Below are 25,683 nucleotides of genomic sequence, written 5' to 3'. Positions count from 1 at the left end.
GAATAAGCAAGCAAGGACGCTGTTTCAGTGATGTGTGCTCTGGAGTAAAATAGAGCCGGAGGTTGCAATTTTAAATTAAAGGGTAGGTTTTTCCCAAGCAAAGAGGTGATTGGGATTAAAAGAGTTAGCCATGCAGAAGTCTTGGAGAAGGACATTCCGGGAAGAAACAGCAGCCAGTGAATAGATATATATAGCATATGCCTGATACTACAAAATGCAAAGATTAATAAGGTATTAAGCATGTACAGACATGCCTCAGGAAACTTACAGCTCTCAGGTAGGGAGAACTCACCAGAATAAGAAGTTTTATATACATTACATGCTACAATAAGTGTTTGTCATATGGTAATATTTGAAAGAGAACTTCTTACTTGGGCAGTTAGGAAATGGGGAAGGGGCTGGGAGAGGGTGTAGTGTGTGAAAAGAATAGTTACAGGGCTCTTGTAACAGATGACATACTAAAGACCTAGAGATCTGAAGAGTGGCTGTGTGAATGGTGAGGAATCAGGGAGGGAAAGGGGGAGGATGTTAAGAGATAAAGGGGTTTATTTCTGGGCTTTCATCCTGACCCATTGATCTATCTTTGTGTGTGCTAGTACCATATTGTTTTGATTTCTGTAGCTTTGTAATATAGCCTGAATTAGGGAGTATGATTCTTCCAGCTCCGTTCTCCTGTGAAAATATTTATTGAGTTAAATGAACAGAGGATGAACAGCCTGTTCAAGAAGATCTTCGAGAACAGTCTTCCACTCACCACTTTCTAGATAAAGAAATTAATGCCTTGAAGATGCAAGTGATGCATACAGCAAGTGGCAGAGCTAAGACTTGAAGTTTGTCTCCTAATTCCTAGAATAATACTACTTCTTAACTTTTTTTTTCTGATTTTTTTAAATTTTTTCCATTTATTTTTATTAGTTGGAGGCTAATTACTTTACAATATTGTAGTGGTTTTTGCCATACATTGACATGAATCAGCCATGGATTTACATGTGTCCCCCATCCCAATCCCCCCTCCTGCCTCCCTCCCCATCCCATCCCTCTGGGTCTTCCCAGTGCACCAGCCCTGAGCACCCGTCTCATGCATCCAACCTGGGCTGGTGATCTGTTTCACCCTTGATAATATACATGTTTCAATGCTGTTCTCTCAAAACATCCCACCCTCGCCTTCTCCCACAGAGTCCAAAAGTCTGTTCTGTACCTCTTAACTTTATCTCTTAAATTCCATGCATGGAAGTTGTCTAAATTTCTAAGCTCCAGTCCACACTCATGCGTTTATCTGCTTGCTGTCCGTCTCCACTTAAAGGTCTCCTACAGCTATCTCAAACTGATTCAAATTCAAATGTGATTCTCACATCTCTCTTCCAAAAAAAAAAAAAACCCTACCTGATTCTTTTATAGTTTTCCTCACCTCAGTAAGTTTCAACTTCTTTCTACCCATTTTTAAGTCAAAATCATTGGGCACATTCTTTTTTTATTATTATTATTTTTTATTTTTTTTTCCATTTATTTTTATTAGTTGGAAGCTAATTACTTAAAAATATTGTAGTGTACTTTACAATCTGTTCTGTACATCTGTGTCTCTTTTTCTGTTTTGCATATAGGGTTATCGTTACCATCTTTCTAAATTCCATATATATGCGTTAGCATACTGTATTGGTCTTTATCTTTCTGGCTTACTTCACTCTGTATAATGGGCTCCAGTTTCATCCATCTCATTAGAACTGATTCAAATGAATTCTTTTTAATGGCTGAGTAATATTCCATGGTGTATATGTACCACAGCTTCCTTATCCATTCGTCTGCTGATGGGCATCTAGGTTGCTTCCATGTCCTGGCTATTATAAACAGTGCTGCGATGAACATTGGGGTGCACGTGTCTCTTTCAGATCTGGTTTCCTCGGTGTGTATGATTGGGCACGTTCTTGATTCTTTTCTTTTTCTCAACACCTTGAGCAAATTCTGTAGGATTATCTGTTAGCGAACCACTCCAGAATTGCAGTTCACGTATTATGTGGCAACTAGGTCTAGAGCCTGTCCCTGAGAGTGGATGCCTGAGGCATACTGAAGGTACAGTTGTGAAGGATCAGAGCAGGTGTGAGATGGATCAGCTCAGTGGATACTGAGGTCGCCAAGAGTGATGACAGGAGTAGTGGTGGAAGGAGGCTGAAGTAAGATTACACACGGGCAATGCCAAGTGAAAGAGTTAGCTCTTATTGCATAGCTAATCAGAAATCACTAACATTTTTCAAACAGAAGATTTTATGATTAGGAATAAAAACTATATATATCTTTTGTTAGATGGAAGACATAGCTACTGTTGAAACTGGTTTTCTAATTTATTTAAAGTATCAAATCTGACTTTAGAACATCTAGAGGGGGAATATTAACAGACTAATTTCCATGTTAAAAAAAATCATATCAAAAATTACATCATATTGACCTCCAAAGTAGTAACTGAGTTGATGAAGGTATTAACTAACCCTATTGTGGTAATTGTTTTATAATATATATGCATCAAATCATCACATTGTAGACCTTAAACTTTCACAATATTAATGTCAGTTATATCTGAATAAAACTGGGGAAAAAGTGAAATAGTAAAAAAATTTAAAAATTGAACCAAATTGAGGAAGAACACCAAGCTTAGATAGTTTCACAAAGAAGAATCTACTAAAGTTTTTAAAGAGTAGGTTAATCCAGTGCTTGAAACTATCTGAGAGCAAAGAAAAAGAAGGAAAAGGTAGAATTAAAAAATAATAATAAATTAGTTTTAACACTGATACCAAAACCTGACTACACAAGTCAGAAGATAAACTGGCCAATCTCACTCATGAATATTGGCATTAGAAATTAAAAATAACAGGAAACATAATCTAGTAACTCATTATGAGATGAATACTTCAAAATCAACCTGGATTTATTTCCACAGTAATGTAAGAATGTTCATCATTAGGTAATTCAGTCATGTATTAATCGTGTTAATATACTTCAGGGGAAAAATCATATAAAAGCTGTAGATATTGACATTTGATACAATTTTACATCCATTCTTGATTAAAAAATAATAATAATATGGGAACAAGTGGATATTTCTAACTTAACAAAAGTACCTACCTGTCACCAAATCCAACATAATTTTTAATGGGCCATTCTCATTAGGACAAAGAATAAGACAGGCATTTGCAGTCACTATAACATAGTATAGATATACATATGGTATAATATTAATGTATAGAAATCAATAACTTTCATATCTACATATGCAAGTTAGAAGAGATAGTAGAAAAAATCTATTTAAAATAGCTATAATAAACAAAGTAGGGAAAATTTTAATTTAAAAAAGCAAGTTATATATGAAAAAGCTTTAAAATACTTTATGGGAACAAAGCTAAGATTTGAATAAATGAAAAGATATAACATGCTCTTAGATTAGAGGATTCAATATCAAAAAGCTGTCAATTCTGCCCAAGTTAATTTTAAAAATTAACACAGTAGCAATAAATAATTGAGTAGTTTTGTTCTGTTTTAGTGTGGAATTCTTTTAGGGGATGGGAGGAGGAGAAAGAGGATTGGAGAGGCTGAGTCCAAGGTTCCTCCCGGCAAAGCTGTAATCTAGAAGAGCAATGGGGAAGGAGAATGAGCCTGACCAGGTATTAAAACACAAAGAGTCAGGAATCACTGTAGTGTGGCACCTGAATATACAAACTGGTAGGACAGAATGTTAAAGACAGAATGTAAAGTCCAGGAGGTGACCTAACTTTTTAGGGCTTCCCAGGTGGTGCTAGTGGTAAAGAAGCCACCTGTCAATGCAGGAGACCATAACAGACCATGGGTTTGATCCCTGGGTCAGGAAGATGCCCTGGAGGAGGGCATAGCAACCCACTCCAGTATTCTTACCTGGAGAATCCCTTGGACAAAGAGGCCTGGCTGGTTATGGTCCATAGGGTCACAAAGAGTTGGACACGAGTGATGCAACTTTGCATGCATGCATGCATATGATGAAGTTGGCATTTGAGATCAGATGGGGATCCAGTCATTGTATGAGGGGCTCCAAGCTAACAGTTTATGGTCTCTATGTTAAGACCAAGACCTCTGACTGCAATCATGTTCTTAAATGTCACTCTAGCAGTTGGGGTCATTTTAAACATGGAGTACATAGAAGTCAATTTAGAAGGAAAATTCTACTGGGAAAACCCTTTGTATTTCCAAGTAGGCTATGCTGAGGACAGCAGTGAACTCTGGAGAAGAAGGGACAGGTAATAATTAAGCATCTATTATGTGCTTAGGATAAAAGCACTCTCCTAAGATGAGAGTTGCTAATAAGGGAGAAGTTAAGGACATGTAAATGAGAACAGAGAACTTAGGGGATGTCTGTTTTGGTTACTTATTCTGGCTCATCATTCCAAAGTAATTATCCAAATGCAAAACATTTCCCAAGTAGGACTTGTGTTTATGGTATAGTGAAAGTTATTTTGCTGATGATTTCCACATATATATCTTTCAAAGTAGTGATGTAGAGTAGCAAGAAAAGAAATTGCTTGAACTGTTTCCAAGTATATGTTATATATGTCATCTACACAGTAAACATGCTGCTTGAGAAATAGTGTCTGCAAAGGGATTCAGAAATCTCACAAAATAACATTTTTATTCAACTGTGAAATCAAAGAGTAAGCGGTTGCTTTAGTATTGTTCTAGTCTTGACAGTTTTTTGTTTTGTTAGTTTGCATTATGTGCCAGGTACTACCAAAGAGGTTATTCAGGTATTTGAAGGAAATTTCAGTTACAGATGACAGGATACTTCCTGTGAGTTGAGAGGGCATATCTCCAGCTGCCATTGTGGGAGGTTATGTTTGATGACATGTTCACTGAATCAGGGAAACATTCACAGAGGCCCCATTGTCTCAGCCGAAAGGATATCAGTTATGAGTTACTTAATCTCTTGCGTGAAATTTGCCCCCCTTCTCCCCAGACAGATAAATTAGACTGGGATTGTGGCAATAAATGGTTGGCTTTCATGGTATCGATAGAAACTGAAATTTTCTTTTCTAGTCTCTGTTTTTCTTTGAACTGGCATCATCTCAGGTTCCGTTTTAGTCTTTATCGATATGAGAGATTTAAATCGAAGGAGGATTTTGGGATTTTAAGATGACAAAATGACAGTGGCCTTACTCTGTAACTGCACATGAAGGAAGCATGGATAAGATGATGCTTGGGAGACTGGTCTAGAGCAGCTTTCCCACCTGTCGAAGTTGGTGGCCTTGGCAAATTGCTTCCCTCTGCGAGTTTCAGTTTCCTGAACTGTGAAGGGTCATAAACCACATGTTCTGGTTTTGCTCAGGATAGCCCTGGTTTACGGCTGCTGTTCTGTGTAATTATTAAAAGGACTCCTTTCACTCTCAAAGGCATTCTGGTTTTGATAATAAATTACTTGATTGCCTTGCCCACCTTGAAGATGATTGTGAGGCTGAAGTGAATTAATGTTTTTAAATCCTTAAGCGTGGTGCCTGGCACAGTATATGCTCAAATAATGGTGACTGATGTCTTTAAACTGCTTGGTTTTTCAAACCAGACTTCAAAGAAATTAGCTCAGTAGACAGTGTCTGGTTTTATGAAAATTTGGCTACTCTTTCAATCATTCTAAGTCTTTTATTCCACAAACATAGAATTTCCTACCTAAGGCAATAAATTTGAGAAGTTTCAGCAATTACTAAAACTTTCTAGTTGTTGTGACTTTACAGGTTATCTGTGTGTAGAACTACCAGTGGTTATTATACTGGTACTCATTTCATAATAATAGTAGAACACTTCCAAACTTTTTCACAAATTATATCTCATTTTCACAAGAACTTCCATAAAGTCAGTATTTTTAATAATTATTGCTATCATTTTAACCATCTGGAAACTGAGACTCAGATATATTAAATTACTTTCCCAAGATCACATAGCCAGAACGTATTCAAGAGGACATATAAAGGGCTTCTCACTTTATATTTCATTTCTTTTCATTGCACCATATTGAAGTAATAGGACAAGATTACTAAATTACCCAAGTTCCTTCTCATTATGCCTGCTGTTGTCACTTTTCCTTCTGTCTTTGACTTGTTTGGTGTTGTTCATTTATTCACGGTATTGTTTTCAAAAACCATGTTAAGTCTTGCTTAGTCTCAATATACAGACAGAGCCCCTGGCCTTGCGTCACTTAACTGTCTAGAAAACATGATTCTAGATACAGTTATTTTCTTATTGGGTCTCTCTGAGTAAGTAATTCCAGGACACAGTGAAAACAGGAGTTTTTGCTGATTCCATGTGTTCGCGCTCTGAGATCTGTGGCATTCGTTGCTCTGTCCTCTTTAGGCAGGGTGAGAAGATTGTGGTCTGTCATTTCAGGCCTTTATGCATTCAAGTAGTGAGGGCATCTCTCAACTTGTTCCAGTTTCTCTTGTTCCACGCATCCCATTACACTGGGATGAGGCTCTATTCATATCTGCCTTCCCTTCTAGATCAGGGTGGAGGTGGGAGGCCACACAGCATCCCCATCATATTGATTTTGATATTCTCAGCATAGAGCCAAGCATTTGGCACATGGAAAAGCTTAGGAGCCAGAGGCTGGGCTGGTGTTACCTGTGAGTCTGCTTAATTGTTACTGCAACCACGTAAGTCAGCTTGTACCCAGGTCACATGTGTCTTGGAGGAATCATACTACTTGCTTAAGATCACATAGCCTTAAAATCCTGAAACAGAGTTCTCCCTCTCTTTGCAAAGAGCATGTTGAGGTATAATTTATATTAAATAAACTACACACCTTTAAAATACACAATTTAATATGTTTTGACATACTTATACATACATGAGACCATCGCCACAAGCAAGATGGTGAACACACCCTTCACCCCTAAAAGTGAACTAGGATTGAAACCCAGATCTGTGACTCCAGAGCCCATTTTCCCTCAACAATGAATATGTGGAATTGAGCCTTAAGCTATATCTCTCACTGGCTAACCACTCTCTTGGTTAGGGGAGTTTAACTTGTTGAGATAATAGGATGAACATCTTTTTCAACCCATCGTCCATCAGTAAAAGAGTGGATAAATAAATGTATTAGAATGGAATGTATGCTTCAGTGAAATGGATTAACCATAAGCTCACATAACTACATGGATATGGCTTAGAAACATAATGGTAAGTAAATAACACTAAAGAGAATGGCAAAGTATCATTGACATGATGACTGATAAAGAAGGCATCTTATGGACTCAAATATGCATTTATTTGAAGATAAACTTGGATTTAATACTTCATATAATCATATGCTTTTATATCTTTGTAAGTATTCCTGTGTAACTACATACAAACTAAGCAAGTCTAAACATGTAATTTAGACATATTTATGCACATACATAACAAAAGTTAAAGGCATAATAAATAACGCAGAATTCAGGTGAGTGGTTACCTCGAGGAAGCAAGAAACAGTATGGGGTAGATGCAATTATTGGTAATATTTTAAGTCATGAGTTGGGTAATAGGTTCTTAAAAATTCATTGTTATGTTACATACTTTGTATATATGATTTATTATAATAAAAGGCCATTAAAGGCAAGAAATTACATTATCATTTTGAACATTTATGTTCACTTTATATGTGATAGTTTAAATCCAAAATATTTCAATTCAGTACGTGGTAAGAAAGTTTAGAGCCTATGATGAAGGGGCTGGATTTTGGTAATATATTGAATAGGAGAGAAGGAACAATTGAAATTATTTAATAATGTGAATGTAGAACCCACCTCCTGGCCTTTGTGGAGCTCTGGATGGGCCACAAACTGTGTTTCTGTGTGTATTCCCCCCAAAACCACTACCCCTGGCTTTTGTTGTTGGGTCCAGAGCCCAGGGGAGGGCGAAGGAGAATAAGGAGAGAAGAGAATGAAGTCAGGATTGCTTGTGTCTAAGTATATTAAAGGTGGTGTAAGCATATAGCCAAAAAAGGCTGCAAACATGTTGGCACCTTATAAACTATCTAGAATCTTTAAACAGAAAGAGTCCACCCAAGAGGGGTTTAATTCTGAAGAGAAAAACACCATAGACTGAGTCAGTGTCCTGTAAAAAGGACTGAAATGTATGTGGCTTTCCTCTTAAGTGGTGCTCTGTATAGTTCCATCTGTTCTATATCTATTTTTATGTAATAATTGCTAAATGAATGCTAAGTTTAACTCTGGCTATAATTAGGCTTTCTAATTTTTAAAAGCATAGCAGATTAAAAAAAAAAAAAGCCTGGGCAAATGTGTTTTTCAGTTAAGCCCACTTTTTGATAACTTGGCAGTCTGCCAAACAGACCATGTTTCGGGCCTCACCATCCATCTGGTGGGAACTTGTCTGATTTCCAGACAGGACCTCAAAGTTCTGAAATGCAGGACTTAACAGCATCCAAAATTCACAAAACAACTGCTGGTATGGCAGGTGATCTCCCTTTGTAAATTAAGCAATTTGACACAAGAAATCATGGTTTCTTACGTTTCATTTGTGACTGTCCATTTCTTCCAGATTAAGGATATGAGATATTAATGAACATTATTGATCAATTAAACTGCATTTATAAATCAAGCTGCATTTAAGTTCTGAAGGCAAGTCCACTTTAAACTCGATATTTAAAAAAAAAAAAAATTCACCCTGTACTGAGGGATCCCTTAACATGAAGCATGGCGATGCTGTTTAAGTTATTCTGTTCTTAACACAGGGAGCTTGAATTGCTCAAAACTAGAGCTGATAAATGACAGAGCCAGTGTGCTGATACTTAAAGTGTTCCATTCATTATACCACACTGCTGAGTTTACTATAGATTCTTTTTTTTTTAAGATCTTTTTCTTATTCAGAGATATAAATGGATATTTTTATTTTTAGATTAGAAAACATAGTAATTTATTGCAAATATTATCAAGTTGTTATTTTATACTATTTAGCAGCAGGGCTTTGAGGCCAGCTGTAGGTTCTAATCTGTTGTCCACTTGTCAAGTTTCCACAACTGAAGTTTCTGTACTCCATTTCTATATTTACAAAGTGAGGCTAATGCTATGAAGATTAAATGAGGTTAAAAAAAAAAAAAAAAAAGATTAAATGAGGTACCAATTCCTCTAAAGCCTGTAACCTAGGGCAAGGTGTTGAGACATCAGTCACTAAATGGTGACTCCTTTTTAGGTAAAATTGTAAAATTGTACTCTATGTCATTCTGATTTAAGGTCTCCTGGAACTTAATTTTCAAGGGCACGACAAACAAGATAAATAGCTAAAATATATGTATACTGGTGATATGTACTAAAGAGAAAAAAGAAAGAAGAGAAGGGAGATATGAAATAATGGGGAGGAGTTGAAATTTTAGGCAGGTTAGCAGGTAAGACCTCAAGAAGAAGGGGACTCTTGACTAAGCCCCTGAAGAATAAGAAGGTGCTATCCATGAGGATGTCTAAAGGACGAGCATTTCAGATGGTGGAAACATCATGTGCAAAGACCCTGAGGCAGGAGTGTGCTTGATTAGTACAAGGAACTGGATGGAAGATGGTGTGGCTAGAGTAGGGTAAAAAAGGGATAGGATTGTAGGAGATGAGGTCAGAGATAGCAAGGGGCCAGTTCACAGGTCATGTAGGGTCTCATAGGTTCTAGTAAGATTGCACAGGAGCCGCATGATCTGACATGTTTTGAAAGGATCCCTCGGGCTTCTGTGTTGAGAAATAGACTATTAAAGCAGGGATGGGGAGAAGGGGAGGGTGGCCGACAAGAGTTAAGAGGCTAAGGTAATAATCCACGGCATTCCAGTATCCATCTTAATGGAGTAATTGTGATGTGTTCTGCCGTTGAGATGGATGAGGTTTTTCCTGTTGCCCCTGCTGTATTTACAAATACTGAGAGCAATGGGAGTCAGATCATTCTGAAAGATGTGCCATCCTGGTTCCTTATTTTTCTTTAGTAGATTGTGGCACCTGTGTAACAGTCACATTTGCATATAACTTTATCTGTGCCCTGCTTGTCTGGGAAATTTTCTCACAAAGGAGGGGAGTACTTTATAAACCAGATTATCTTTGTCAGTTGTTATACTGGAGCAATCCCTAGTGATCATCCCATGGCAACGAGGCTGAACTGAAGATCTGTTTCATTGTGAGAGTTATCAAATCTGACAGTCTCAGTCAACTGAAAGAAAAGTAGGTTACCAGGGCTGATGAGTCCCACCGAGCAGAATACAGACCGTAAAACAGTGCTTCACCATCTCCCTAGGCAGACGTCACATGCAAGAGGGAACCCTTTTGGTAGGGTGTTGCCATGCTATTTATTTTCCATCAAGCTGAAGCTTACCTGTTAAGATTTGCTTCTTATGGCCTTTAAAATCTGTACTATATTTCAAGGTTGCCTGAAAAATTATTTCTATGTATATATGTATCAGAAAGAGTAACATAATTTACTAAGTTGAGATTCAGCTTCAGACATGTGAAGCTGAATGTGAACTTTACACAAACTGTCATGAAATTCTCAAATAAAATTAATTTTAATTTGTGTGTGTTTTGTGGACCTGCAGTGTGAGGGTAGATAATAAGTATTGTATATCAAACCTATTTTGAGTGTCACAACCGCGTAAAGGGTAGACATAATGGATTTACATTGTTATGACTTTGTTGTTCAGTTGCTCAGTTGTATCTGACCCTTTGCAACCCCATGGACTGCAGCACGCCAGGCTTTCCTGACCTTCACTATCTCCTTAAGGTTGCTTGAACTCATGTCCATTGAGTCAGTGATGCCATCCAACCGTCTCATTCTCTGTTGCCCCCTTCTCCTCCTGCCTTCAATCTTTCCCAACATCAGGGTTTTTCCAGTGAGTCGGCTCTTCGCATCAGGTGACCAAAGTATTGGCGTTTCAGCTTCAGCACCAGTCCTTCCAATGAATATTCAGGGTTGATTTCCTTTAGGATCGACTGATTTGATCTCCATGACTTAATTTAATTCTTTCAAACATTCCTGCGGTTGAAGGTTGTTATCTCCTCCTCCGGGGGATCTTCCCAACCGGGAATCGAACCCACGTGTCCTCTGCCTCCTGCATTGGCAGGCGGATTCTTTACCACTGAGCCACCTGGGAAGGCTTAATTGCCTTTCACAGATCTGTGGTAGAGGCAATCATTTTAACCAGTGTTGGGTCAAACATGAATCGAAATGATGCAATTTAGTGTCACAATAAGATGTCAATAACATGCTCAATAAATTGAATATACTTATTTGTCAGTTTTAATTACAAGCATTTCACATTTTCCTTAGGTGGCAAAGAAAGTAGGTTATCATTTTATATGTATTATGTACTAATAATGTAAAATCTCATATATTGAGATGTCTGTTCATATATATATATTTTTTATCTCCACAATGCCTTTTTCATAGCTATCATGTCATTAGGTTCACAAGTACCCTTAGTGGGATGTGGTAGAGAGTACAGCCCTATTTTACAGCAAAGGAAACTTCAATGTTTAGGAACAATTTCAGGATCCCTTGACTGAAAAATATAAAGCGAATAGACTCAGGTCTTTGGATTCTTAGCTTAGGACTCTATCCCTGTACCACACTATTTTCATAGCTCTAGAGTAGTCTTTCTCAGATATGTGAAGTGCTATTAGTTGTAGAATAAACACAGATTTTTTTTCAGGAAAGCTAATTCAATAGCAGTAAACAGAGATAGCAGTGTTCTTCTGTTCAGAATATCTAAGTAATGTATTTCTGTAGATGTCTTACTAATGTCCTCTTAGAAACTTGCATTAGATCTGGAAAGGTATCAAGACATGCTTTTGAAAGATAGATACATCTTCACAAATACTGTGTTAAACAAAAGAAGTAAGTCACAAAAGAGAAAATACAATATGATTTTCCTTAGAGAAAATCCAAAAACAGGCAAATGAAGCTGGATGTTAGAAGTCAGGATAGCAATTACCCCTTTAAGGGGGTGTGGTTGAGAGTGTTGAATTGACTTGGCTGCTAGTTTTACAGGTATTTCCTTGGGAATGTTTATTTATTTATTCATTCATTTTTAAATAAAATTTGTCTTAATGCCTTAGGTAGTAGTTTAAATGCTTTCAACTTGAAGAGCAGTTCTTAGGCGTTTATTAAGATTATAAACTGCCATTCCTCAACAAAATGATGTTGTTCCTGAGTCTGTGGCAGGCTTCCCAGGTGGTCCTAGTGGTAAAGAACCCGCCTTCCAATGCAGGAGAAGTAAGAGAAGCAGGTTTGATCCCTGGGTTGGGAAGATCCCTGGAGGAGGGCATGACAACCCATTCCAATATTCTTGCCTGAAAATGCCCATGGACAGTTGAGCCTGGCAGGCTACAGTCCCTAGGGTCACAGAGTCAGACGCGACTGAAGCGACTTAGCACACACGAGCCTGTGGCAGTTTTTTTCAGTTCTTGGCATTTGTCGTAGAACTAGCTGCTGGAGCCATGGTGAAGTTCATCATGAAATGCTTGCCAAAACAACTTTCTTGCTTACACATTTTAAGATGTGAGGAAAGAAAGGTATTGAAAAGGGCTCCCCAGTTAGGATGTTAATGTGTATCAAAACAGACACTGCTTGAAATGTCTTCATGGGACTCTGATAGGCTCCAAGCAGAGCTTTGGTCAGCTTCCGATAATTTAACAATTTCGCAGTTGATTTTTCTTTTTCTATGTAAATAACTTCCAAACAGCACAGATAGTTGAACAACAATAGCTCTATCATTTTCAAACTTGAGGGCAGAGCCTAAAGGAAATGAGATTGAGGCTAGAAATTACTTGGAGCGGAAAGAAATTTTAAATAAAAATAGAGACTGATGGCCAAACCCATGATGTTTCTCTGGGCTTCTAATGTTAAACTAAATCCATAAGCTTTCTGATCACAGTAAATACAGAAAGAAACAGGAAGAACTTAAAAAATTTTGTGGGTCAGCAAAACCTTTTCCAGTCCTCATGGCTTAGAGACTAAGGCCTTAGCAAATCAGGTATATTATGGGTTACATGCAAGATGATGAGCGGTTCCCTTATGAACCATTGCTTCTTATTCCTAAATGTGACCCTTTTTTTTTTTTTTTCTGGCTTGCTTCAGTTTAATTTTTTTTTAATGTATTTTTAAATGTTTCTGCCAGCAATTACACTCTATGGCTTCCTCTCACTTTTTTCCCCTGCAGTGTTCTATCTCTTCATCAGAAGAGGAAAGACTTACTTCCACCAGGAGACCTAAGACGCCAACGTCAAATGACTGCTCTGACCTTCATACTCAAACCAACTGGACCAAGTCACTTCCCTTGCCAACACCGGAAGAGAAGATGCGGCAGCAAGCCCAAACAGTCCAGGCTGACGTGGTTCCTATTAACATAACTGGTATGCTTTGCTCTGTGGACAGGTTCCAACTGTTCTGGGAGAATGACTATGGCTCTTTGTTTGGTGTATGCTCTTAGCTTGTCATTCATACAACAGAGCTGTGGTCTGACTTCCTGCTCTTTGTTGAATGAAGGGAATACTAAAATGTATATGTGTGTGCATGTCAAATGTCTCTTGCTTTTAGATTTGTAGACTGTATCACCAAAGGTTGATGTCAGAGTACTCTGTGGTCCAGCCATTCAGCTTAAGTGTGCCTTTTAATTGAATTGCCTTTTTAAAATACTTTGGCTATATGGAAATATCTTCTAAATGTGATCTTGGGTGAGAAAAAATTAGGTTTACTTTCTAAAAGGCTATTTTAACTCATTTATAAAAGTGAAAAAGAACACATTTAATATTTCTGAATGATTTTCTTACCTTGTTTTCTGAAGTAGAAAAAGGGGGAAATCACTTGAAATAAAAATATGAAATATACATTTTAAAAAATCTAATAGGATAGTAAAATTATATCTTGATCTCCATGATTTGAATTCTATAGTCATCAAATAAAAATCCATTCCTTCTAAATATAAAAAATTTAGAACATGTTAGGCTGGCATATGAATATTAATTGCCAAATGTGAAATTCAAGTTCTTGCAGAATATTCTATTCAGGTTTTAATCATCTGTGATAATTAAAGTGACAAGGTACGTAAAGCTCAAACAGTTTTTCACAAACATAGAGAGCTGTTAATAAGTATCAAAATTTTCCTGCCCTGTTACTTCCACATCCTGCAGAGAAGATAGATCATTGGTCTGGGGAGTGTACAAAATGCAAAATAGACATGTTAAGAGTTGGTAGCTTCAGACATTAGACTGTGTTCAAGAGAAAACATTACTGGTAGTCATACCAATAAATCAGCTAATACAAAATCTGACTTATAAGGCCAGAACCTAAAAAAATCAGTTGATCAATAAGGATAAGTTTTCATAAAAAATTAGGATGAAAACTTGTCATACCTTTGCTGTGTTTCTGAGGCTACTGCTCTTGACTACTGTTAGAAAGTTTTTTACCATGGCATTGGTGAGCTTGTAAGGGACTAAAAATATTTCGATAGTTATTGACGAATTTTTTTAAACCTTACAAGATGTTTAAAAATTACATTTAAAACTCTTTTGAATTCCAGAGAAATTTAATAAGTACATGAATTATTTTAAATTACATGTACATTTTCCCACATTTACTGTACTTAAACCTTGCAGGAATAACATGGCATTTTATTCCATTCTCTTTGCAAATAGCATTGATTTTTCTTAGTATGATTCTCATTCACCAAATCATACTTTTAAAAGTATTTTTGAATATAATTGTATTTCAGAACAAAGTGTAATGTTTATATGGCTGTGTATTTTCTGCGAGAAAATGCATTACATTATTTGATTGATTAAAAGCCTCAGAATTAATATTGTAAGATTGTGCTATGAAATGTAACAATCCTTAATGGAATTCAGATAAAATGCATTATCATGAAATTAGGAAATTTAAAGCAGAATAGATTTTCAGGAATAAAGAATAATTTACAGTGAAATACATTGTCACAACAGCAGACAATGTCAGCCTCTGAACTTTATTCTTTCCTGTCTGATGAGTAAGTGGATATGAATTACATAGAGTTTAAAGGGAGGCCTTGAAAATGCCACACAGGAGAGGTGAATGACAATAAAGAAATGAGCAATACAAGTTAGGACAAAATGCAGTTTACTTTTGAGTGATTAACATTTTCAGAGATATAGAAGGCAAATGCCTAATGACATATTTATTGATCCATTTTCTGGATCTGTGTGTTTACTGTACACACAAACATTTCATAAAGAAGTAGTTTTTCTGATATTCTGGTATAAAGAAGCATTAAATTTGTTTACTTTTAGTGGCTGAATTGACATGGGTTATGCAACTCCCGGCTCTTTAAATGATACATTTCCAAAGCACTGGAAGATAAAATGTAGCTTCCTGTAGGGCGTTGTTGTCATGTGCTCATTCATTTGGGTGAACATTGACCTTCTATTTGGTTTTCAGTACAGTTCAGCAGAGGAAAGAATGCCAATAAATATATTATTTCAAATGCAGAGAGATGCTTGCCAGGCAGAGAGGAAAAAAACATTAATACAATGAGCTGCTGGCTTGAAAATCGATTTACTCCCTTTAGTCACAGTCCTGTGTCCTGTGGGAACTCATCCTGTTCTAAGAGTTGAAGAGAAAAAAATGTGTAAAATAAAATGTGCATATGAGTGTGGTGTTTAATCTGCCATGTGGGATAGCAGCTCTTACACCTGTAAGATAAACAGAGTGAGTAAGCATGCTGAAGCAATTCTTACAAACTGCCTCTGGACTGATGTTTGAGCTAGCTAAATTGATTTCTAAGTAGTAACCCTGACAGACTACTGCCATTTTTTCAATGAAAAGGAATAATTAAATCCCTCTCAATTCAGTAGACATTTACTGAATAACTACTTCGTGTCAGACATCGAGCTGAATGCCACAGGCGATGCCAGGGTGCATGATCATGGTCCCTGCTCTTAGAAATGTTTAACCCAGTAGAGGAGACAATCCTTTTAGGTCACAATGAAGGATGGAGAGTTTGGCCCCAGTAGTGGTCTATGTCTTAGATATTCATCCTCGCAGTTTGTTTTTTAATTTCCTTGGAGCTTGGGTGGTTTATCTTTGTTTTTTGTGTGTAGGAAGCAAACCTGGAGACTAAATGCAACTGTCTATTAATATTTTGTCCATTCTTAATAATTTGAGTCAAGAAAATGTTTTTCCTCTGCCACGGAAAACAAATGAACCAGTGAAGTCCTGACTGGCCTCTTCTAGGCCATATTTGCTACTGTACATAGTGATGCATTTATCACAGTGATGGTACCTTCTGGTGTTTCAGGGTTTTCTCTAAATCATTTCTGTGTTTTCTCTGTTAGGAACAAAGTTGTGAGCATTTTCAAATTTACAAGCCCTCATCTAAGTTTGTTGCTTTGTAGGTGAAATGTGTTTTGATCATTCTGGTCTTTTATTCTCTGTTTTGATTAGAACCTTATTGGTTCTGTTCACAATGTATTCCTATTAAAATAGAAGATATATTGTTCACAGCATACCCACTTTTGAATGTGCATTGGTGTTGCTAAAAAGGGTGAATGATTTTTAAACTTTTCTTACAATATGGAAGTATATATTTTGTATGTGTACATATGTATTTTTTAAATCTCTTTTTGAGGAGAAGAACCATTTAATAAGGTCAATGCTATAAAACTTCTCTTCAAGTGTCAAGTAATTTGAAGCAGGCCAAACAGTAATTGATATGTTACTATTTTAGGTTATCCCACAGTGTGATAATCACACAATATACACACTAGAAAGAAAAAACTTTGATGTGTCATTCTGGGTTTGATTTCAACATACCTGTAATGAATTTAGATCATCTTTTGAAACGTGATTAAGAAACAGCGAGAAGCAGTTTAGCTTTAACAAACCACAGTGCTACTGGGTCTCATTGTGATAAAAGTACTTTATCATTATAAGGCTTTTTCATTATCATTGTGTCTCACACCATAACAATTATCGCAGTCTATTCAAATTATGAGCCTCCTTGACTGAAGAAAAGTCTTCACCTAGGAATTCTTGATTAAGTTATTTGTTTCATCACATCGGACAAGACAGTTCTTTGGTCTCTGGTGAGGACCAGATGAAGCAAATAAATTCATCTCCAGCTGATGTAAAGCGTGATTTTGGTGACTGAAGACTTTTGTGAAACACTTCCAAAATAACCCATTTTTTAAATAACACAAAATCACTCGTCCAATGTGTTATTCACCAGTTTGCATTTGCAAATGAGCTCAAGGTGCTTTCTTTGAATGGACATACACCCAGAAACTGGAAAACAGCCTTATGATGCTAACGTGCTTTCCTCCCTTTTTTGCCCTTCAGCATCCATTCATCATTGTATGACTGGCTAACATCATTATTAATACCTTCTTATCATTTTACAACAAGCTTCTGGAAGAAAGTGCATGGTGTCGGCTTGCTTGAAAATAACATTGCTTTGCTTGTTCTACCACTCTGCATTAGGGGAGAATTTCGATCGCCAGGCCAGCCTTCGGCGGTCTCTAATTTACACAGACACTCTGGTAAGACGACCGAAGAAAGTCAAAAGGAGAAAGACTATTACAGGAGTCCCTGACAGCATACAGAAGGAGCTAGGTATGGCTCATCAGAACTGTATTCTGTTGCCCCTCATTGCTACTCACCATTACTACCCTAACCTTATCGGTGGTCTTTATGAAATCAATACATTCTGATAGCCTTTTGGTACCCCAGAGGGTCAGGCTCTTTCCTGAACGAGGCACTGGGTACAAATCTTAACATCCCATGCGGGTGATTTGTTCAATTTTGATGACAAGGTAAGAGGAAGAGCATATATGAAAACTATTGACTGGGATGATAGAAATTAAACAGTTATGTCATCATCTCTGTGTACCTTCAACAGTGGGCATGCCCACAGTAAAATTCACTTTCAATTTAGAGCTTAAGTTTTCATGAAACCAAAAACTTATTCTAGGACTTCAGATTGTGAATATGGGCTTCATTAATTATACTGACAATATTGGTGGCATTTTTTCATCCAACATCATTAGTAAATACCAGTAAAATTGAAAATAGTCATTTGTGTTGGATAATGCCTTACTGGTACTTCTGGTGAAACAAATTCATTGCTTTTTGGTTTGGTATTTCTCAACATGTGGTTGAAAAACAGAAACCAAAAGTTTCTTTTGACTGGTGCAGAAGATGGTTTACTTCATTATTCACTCACCCATCTTGTTTCTGCTTATCTTTACCTGTGCTTTGGATAACGTTTTCTTTTCTTTCTGTATTCTTTGCCTCTACCTGTTTTTTCATGACCCATCAGGAATGTCTGCTGAGGCAGCAGGGACTTCAGTACCAGGCTGCTTCAGAGTGAATCCTGTCTCCGCCACTTACTTGCTGGGCCACCTCAAGCCGGTTATTTCCCCTCTCTGAGTCTACTTTTTCACTCAAAAAAAGTGTGGTTGCTGATTTTAGTAGAACCTAATTCATAGGGCTCTTTGAGGATTTAATGAATTTATATAGGTAGAGCACGTGGTCCCTGTTATCTGCCTGCCAGTGCAGGAGATGAGGGTTCAATCCCTGAGTCAGGAATATCCCCTGGAGCAGGAAATGGCAACCCGCTCCTGTATTCTTGCCCGGAAAACCCCATGGACAGAGGAACCTGATGGGCTACAATGTAATGGGGGTCACAAAGAGTTGGACACAACTGAGTGCACACACACACACTACTGTTAACGTAAACGTATTCGCTGCTGTTGTAATCATTGTACCGACTGACCACGGCCTGTCATGAGTCTTCCTTTTTCTCTTTGGTCCACCTGTGGACTTCTTTGCTTATAATTACTCAACATGCAGAAAACTAAGCTCACGGCATCCGGTCCCGTCACTTCATGGCAGATGGATGGGGAAACAGTGGCTGACTTTATTTTTGGGGGCTCCAAAATCACTGCAGATGGTGACTGCAGCCATGAAATTAAAAGACTCTTACTCCTTGGAAGGAAAGTTATGACCAAGCTAGACAGCATATTAAAAAGCAAAGACATTACTTTGCCGACAAAAGTCCGTCTAGTCAAAGCTATGGTTTTTCTTTTTTTTTTTTTCCCATTTATTTTTATTAGTTGAAGGCTAATTACCCCACAACATTGAAGTGGGTTTTGTCATACATTGACATGAATCAGCCATGGAGTTACATGTATTCCCCATCCCGATCCCCCCTCCCACCTCCCTCTCCACCTGATTTCCTCTGGGTCTTCCCAGTGCACCAGGCCTAAGCACTTGTCTCATGTATCCAACCTGGGCTGGTGATCTGTTTCACTATAGATAATATACATGTTTCGATGCTGTTCTTTCGAAACATCCCACCCTCGCCTTCTCCCAGAGTCCAAAAGTCTGTTCTGTACATCTGTGTCTCTTTTTCTGTTTTGCATATAGGGTTATCATTACCATCTTTCTAAATTCCATATATATGTGTTAGTATGCTGTAATGTTCTTTATCTTTCTGGCTTACTTCACTCTGTATAATGGGCTCCAGCTTCATCCATCTCATTAGGACTGGTTCAAATGAATTCTTTTTAACGGCTGAGTAATACTCCATGGTGTATATGTACCACAGCTTCCTTATCCATTCATCTGCTTATGGGCATCTAGGTTGCTTCCATGCCCTGGCTATTATAAACAGTGCTGCGATGAACATTGGGGTGCACGTGTCTCTTTCAGATCTGGTTTCCTCGGTGTGTATGCCCAGAAGTGGTATTGCTGGGTCATATGGCAGTTCTATTTCCAGTTTTTTAAGAAATCTCCACACTGTTCTCCATAGTGGCTGTACTAGTTTGCATTCCCACCAACAGTGTAAGAGGGTTCCCTTTTCTCCACACCCTCTCCAGCATTTATTGCTTGTAGACTTTTGGATAGCAGCCATCCTGACTGGCGTGTAATGGTACCTCATTGTGGTTTTGATTTGCATTTCTCTGATAATGAGTGATGTTGAGCATCTTTTCATGTGTTTGTTAGCCATCTGTATGTCTTCTTTGGAGAAATGTCTGTTTAGATCTTTGGCCCATTTTTTGATTGGGTCATTTATTTTTCTGGAATTGAGCTTCAGGAGTTGCTAGTATATTTTTGAGATTAATCCTTTGTCTGTTGCTTCATTTGCTATTATTTTCTCCCAATCTGAGGGCTGTCTTTTCACCTTGCTTATAGTTTCCTTTGTTGTACAAAAGCTTTTAAGTTTCATTAGGTCCCATTTGTTTATTTTTAAAGCTATGGGTTTTCCAGTAATCATGTATGGCTGTGAGAGTTGGACTATAAAGAAAGCTGAGCGCTGAAGAATTGATGCTTTTGAACTGTGGTGTTGGAGAAGACTTTTGAGAGTCCCTTGGACTGCAAGGAGATCCAGCCAGTCCATCCTAAGGGAAATCAGTCCTGGGTGTTCATTGAAAGGACTGATGTTGAAGCTCAAACTCCAATACTTTGGCCACCCGATGCGAAGAACTGACTCATTGGAAAAGACCCTGATGCTGGGAACGATTGAGGGCAGAAGGAGAAGGGGACGACAGGATGAGATGGTTGGATGGCATCACCGACTCAATGGACATGGGTTTGAGTAAACTCCGGGAGTTGATGATGGATAGGGAGGCCTGACGTGCTGCAGTCCATGGGGTCGCAAAGAGTCAGACACGACTGAGCGACTGAACTGAACTGATATTTTTACTTTTATTTGCTATTGAGGGCTATACTCTAAAAACTCCAAATCATTACTTCTGAACTTGCCTATCATTGTTTTAGGCAAAATGAGTTTATCCTAGCAATGGTGGTGTATGTTATAGCATGTCGAGGTAGTTTTAACTTCTAGGTGTCACAGACATCATTCCTATGTGCTTTTTTCCTTGCCTACACACATGCCGTGTATTAGGGAGGAAAGGCTTATTCTTGTTTACCTGGCATTTTCTCTCTTTACTGCCATTCAGTTCTACAATATGTGTTCTCTGCCTTCCAGACTGCAACTACAGAGGGACGAATAGTGATGCTTTTCATCTGCGCTCGGTGGCTTCAGTGACCCAGATGACACTGGACGCTCATCTTACCCCATAACACAGGGATTTTATCACGAACAAAGGCCAGATTGCATCCACAGGATTTACAAAGGCTGCCTCTGGTTCATGCCCTCACATCGCCTCCTTTAGAGGCACAGGCCTCCTGTATCCCATTCTTTTATACTGTTTTTCTTTCTCCTTTAGGTGACAGGCAACTAATTTGAGAAAAAATAATGTGTACTGGTATGTCTAGCAGATATTAATGGGCTAATTTCTTACAGTACTCAGGTAACATTTATATTTGAGTGCTCTTTTAGGAGATGCCTTAACCTAAAAAAGTAACTTTACGGACAGCTCTTTGTAAGATAACAAGGTTGATGTTTCCAGGTAGGCTACATTTTAAGTGACTTTCCAGTCAAAATGAGTAGGTTTTGGATGGCTTTGTGCCCAGAGTTTAAGAATAGTTTGGCCCAGATAAAGATAGACATACACGTAAATATTCAGTATGAATTGTCTATCTATCTATCTGATTTCTAGAGCCTCAAAGTTATGAACTTTTAACACTTTTTTTTTTTTCTTTTTTAAACTGAGCCAATCAGTATGGAGCTGGTAACTCAGTTGCCTCTTTGACCTTACTGGAAGTATCTGATCAGCTAGGTAAATCATATCCTCTGTAATTTTAATATTTTTAAAACTGGTGATAGAGTCTCTGGGGCCCTGATTCATTTCTCTTTTGCCCATAACAGGAATACCACTAATACTGAGGCAAAAAAAAAAAAAACAACTTTCCACACATTACCTGTGTTGTGTGTTGCCAGATAAGAAACTTTTGGTGTCATTGCACAGTTGATAACATGCCTTGGATCATGGCTGGAGGTCAGCTGAGACAGCTGTATCTAAGTTAGAGATTAAAAAAAAAAAAGACAATTAGACAACCACTCTAGTCTTATAGATAGGCCAGTTGGAAGGACTAGTGGGTAGAGTAAGGGAAAGGAACATTTGAATGAAGTGAAGTGAAATGAAAGTTGCTCAGTTGTGTCTGACTCTCTGCAACCCCATGGACTATACAGTCTATGGAATTCTCTAGGCTAGAATACTGGAGTGGGTAGCCTTTCCCTTCTCCAGGGGATCTTCCCACATTTAGCAAAAAAATTGGATTGTACCTTTCCTTTGCTTCATTCATTTGGGCAAGGGTTGACTTTGCCCTTTCCCCTAATATTTTGTACTTATAAGGCCTCTGATTTGAGAGCTTTGTGCTATCTTACTAATTATTATCAAAAGTAGATACTTCTTATCTTAAGAGTTAGTCTTCCTTAGATATAAAGCGTGGGGAAGAATGACTGAGTCAGACAAATTAGACTTTAAAAGGATATGATTATCTGAAAAAAAAGACATTCACTGGAAAAGATACAGTCTGTCCACAAAACACAGCCTAAATTGCTGGGACTTTCAATTTTAAAATCTAACCAGAGATGCTCCTAGTATTAGAGTTAATTGTGCTTAACTATATGCAGCTTCTACTTCAAAATCTGTAGTGGACTCTAGAGACTGGTCAGCATATAAAGTTTTAAAATCAAGGTATGATATTTTCTATTTAAAGCATATTTATGGCATGTAATTTGTTGCCTTCCATTTATATAAAAGGACAAAGTGTCTTTTTCTTTTCTCTCATCTTAAACGTACATGAAATTGTATTTGAGCAACCTGTTAAGAGATTCCATCTTTTAGAACCAGATAAGATTATTTTGTTCATATATAATTATGTTTGGCTGCTGAATAGTCTGTGTTTTCCTGGAACTTATCCCAGTATGTTACTCCCCAAGCAGAAAAGGACTTATTTAAAGTAATCTCCTTCTGAATAATTTTTGTTGGTTGATACTGAGAACATTACTTTAGGCCTGTCAAGACTTTTTAAAAAATTCATACATTAAGCCTTAAGTAAAACTAACTTGTAGATTTCTATCATTATTTTTATTACATGTGTTTTTTTAAAAAAGTTGGATAGACCTTGTAGTATTATAAGTTAAAGAAAAAAAATGTGTAATTATTTTAAATAATTTAAGCTTTCATATTTATTTAAATTAAAATCAGGTAAATCCCATCAAGATTTTTAGCAGCAGCTGAGTGGACTATATTTGTAGTTCTAATTTTGTAATTTTTGCTACTTAAGATAGCATTCATCTGTGTCCTGTAATAATGTCACACTTTTTTGTGAAAATATTGGAGGATCTGTTTCAGGAATAGAATTTCAGTGGGCCCTATGATAAATAATATATGAGTTGTTTTGTATATATATTTTAGAGGTCTTTTTTTTTTTTTTAACATTGTGTGATTTCATTTACATGTGGAATCTAAAACACAAAACAAATGAAACTCAGATTTGTAGATACAGAGAACAAACAGGTGTTTGTCACACTTAAGATGGCATTGGCCACCATAAATGTTAAACGCAAATATATGCATGTCTAGACACTAAAATATTACAAAGAAACTCTTTATAAACTAGAAGCGAGCTGTTATGAAGTGGTTCTAACGCTCTCTCCTCTCTGGATCTCATTTTTAGCACCATTCATAATATTTCATTTTCTTTGCCCATCTTCTCTATAAGTTGTTGGCTGCTTCTTCTTCTTAGGATGCATTTTTATATGTTTTACTTTATTGATTACTTTTGGTTGCTCTGGGACTTCACTGATGCCTGGGCCTTCTCTCTCTCTTTTTTTTTTTTTTAATTTATTTTTTATTAGTTGGAGGCCAATTACTTTATAATTTTAGAGGTCTCTAGAAAAACATTGTTATTTTAATTTAAAAATTGTATTGAACTGTAAGTGGTGAAGAAATGGCTATAGTCCCATTTTCAGAATCCTAGAATTCACATGCAAAATTGTTACCTGAAAGAATCAAGATTTTGTGTATGACTGTGAAAGTGAAGTCGTTCAGTTGTGTCCAACTCTTTGTGACCCCATGGATTGTAGCATATCAGGCTCTTCCATCCATGGGATTTTCCAGGCAAAGATACTGGAGTGGTTTGCCACTTCCTTCTCCATTAAATGTCTTTAAAGGTCATAAACAAAATCTTGATATCTATCCAACTTAAAAAAAAAAAAACATGTAATAAAAATGATAGAAATCTACAAGTTAGTTTTATTTAAAATCTACCACTGACTTCATGTAAAAGCTAGTACAAATTTGAAAGAAGAAGATATGAAAATACATCTCAGAATGAAATAAGGTGTGCTGAATGTTTGGATTGAACTGGTGTAAACTGATCCAGCCCTCCAAGTCAACCCTCCACCTTCTAAAAGGACTTCCCAGGTGGTGCTAGTGGTAAAGAACCGCCTTGCCATCACAGGAGATGTAAGAGAACCGGGTTTGATCCCTGGGTTGGGAAGATCCCCTGGAAGAGGGCATAGCAGCCCCGTTCAGTATTCTGGCCTGGAGAATCCCATGGAGAGAGGAGCCTGGCAGGCTACAGTCCACAGCATCACAAAGAGTCGGGCATGACTGAAGTGACTTAGCGTGCACACACTCTAAAATACTAGACTGCAAATATGTGCACCTTTTGTTTTTCTTTGCTTAAAGCGGACTTTTCTTCTGTTCCTACCTTTTCGCCCACTCCCCCTTTTTCTGAGGGAGAATGTCACGTGTACACATGTAGTGTGAGTGTGCAGTCAGTGTACCTGGCAGAGGGTGGGGGGGTGAGTAGATTGTCTTTGCCGAAGACACGAGCACAAAAATGATTCTCCATCATCACAGTGAAGGAAATAGCTTAACACTGCGGAACCTTCATTGCCGGGTGGCTTCTCCTGTGCAGTTGACTCAAGACCATTGCTGCTGTTTTAGCATCATGCTTTGCTGTTTGGATGGGTTATGCTGTCCAGTCAGGACAGGTGTCATATGATGGCTAGTGTAAGTGGGGAAGGGAGGGAGATGTCGGGAATCCCATCATCACCGGCGTCCTTACCCAGGTGAACAGTGATGCTTGTAGGCCCTTGTTGGATAATAACAACCTAGAAAGAATTATGGTTTCACTACTATTTTTCAAGATTTAATTGGTCCTAATGATTGCTATGCATGGATTTTTTTTTTTCCTCTATACACTTTGAGTAAGTTCTTGGCTTTATATTTTACTTTAAGCTTCTCTTCTTTCCTAGGTAGCTTGAAATCTTTACCTACATGTGAGGATTTTTTTCATCCATTTTCCTCCCTCTCTTTATGGTAAACCCTGCCTCATGCTGCTGTCACTGCCTTGCTGCTTCCTCCTCTCCTTTTAAACATACTATTCTTTCTGTTTGGTTGTAAAGTTCCAAGAAATAAATAATCCTAATTGGAGGAAATGTTCACTGGATCGGTTCCTGCTGCTTTTTCCCTCCCCACAACACAACAGATTGCTACTGAATTTTGAATGTCACTAACAGACAGATGATAATGGCTTAAGATGGATAATGAAATGTTTGAAACACAGATGGGCCTGTAAATCATTTTTTTCTTTTTCTTAGGGCTTCCTTCTGACATAAAAATTAATGTAATTAATGCTGTTTATACCAATGTCCCTCCTAAATGATACCTCTGTAGCCCTTTTGTTGAGCTGTTACATTCATCTGTCTTTGAGAAAGACCGTCACTGCTAGATGGATGTTCTGTACAGTCACTGGATGGGTGAGAGTCTT

At 37.6% G+C, this 25,683-nt stretch overlaps 1 protein-coding gene across 3 annotated transcripts in view; it reads left to right on the top strand.

Moving 5' to 3' along the window:
* NHSL1 (NHS like 1) overlaps positions 1-25,683 on the top strand; it is a 140,896-nt gene that overhangs the window by 104,151 nt on the left and 11,062 nt on the right. For 2 of the 3 annotated variants that reach the window (XM_061130356.1, XM_061130358.1), the window contains exons 4-5: positions 13,181-13,373; positions 17,470-17,601. In XM_061130356.1, coding sequence (XP_060986339.1) covers positions 13,181-13,373; positions 17,470-17,601 — 325 coding nt within the window. The remainder of the gene's footprint in view (positions 1-13,180; positions 13,374-17,469; positions 17,602-25,683) is intronic. The other variant, XM_061130357.1, reaches the window with a different exon arrangement.

Source organism: Dama dama, chromosome 26 (assembly GCF_033118175.1).
Source record: "Dama dama isolate Ldn47 chromosome 26, ASM3311817v1, whole genome shotgun sequence".
Classification (NCBI taxonomy): Eukaryota; Metazoa; Chordata; class Mammalia; order Artiodactyla; family Cervidae; genus Dama; species Dama dama.
Note: the sequence above shows the minus strand (reverse complement) of the source record. Positions and strands in the feature narration are given on the sequence as shown.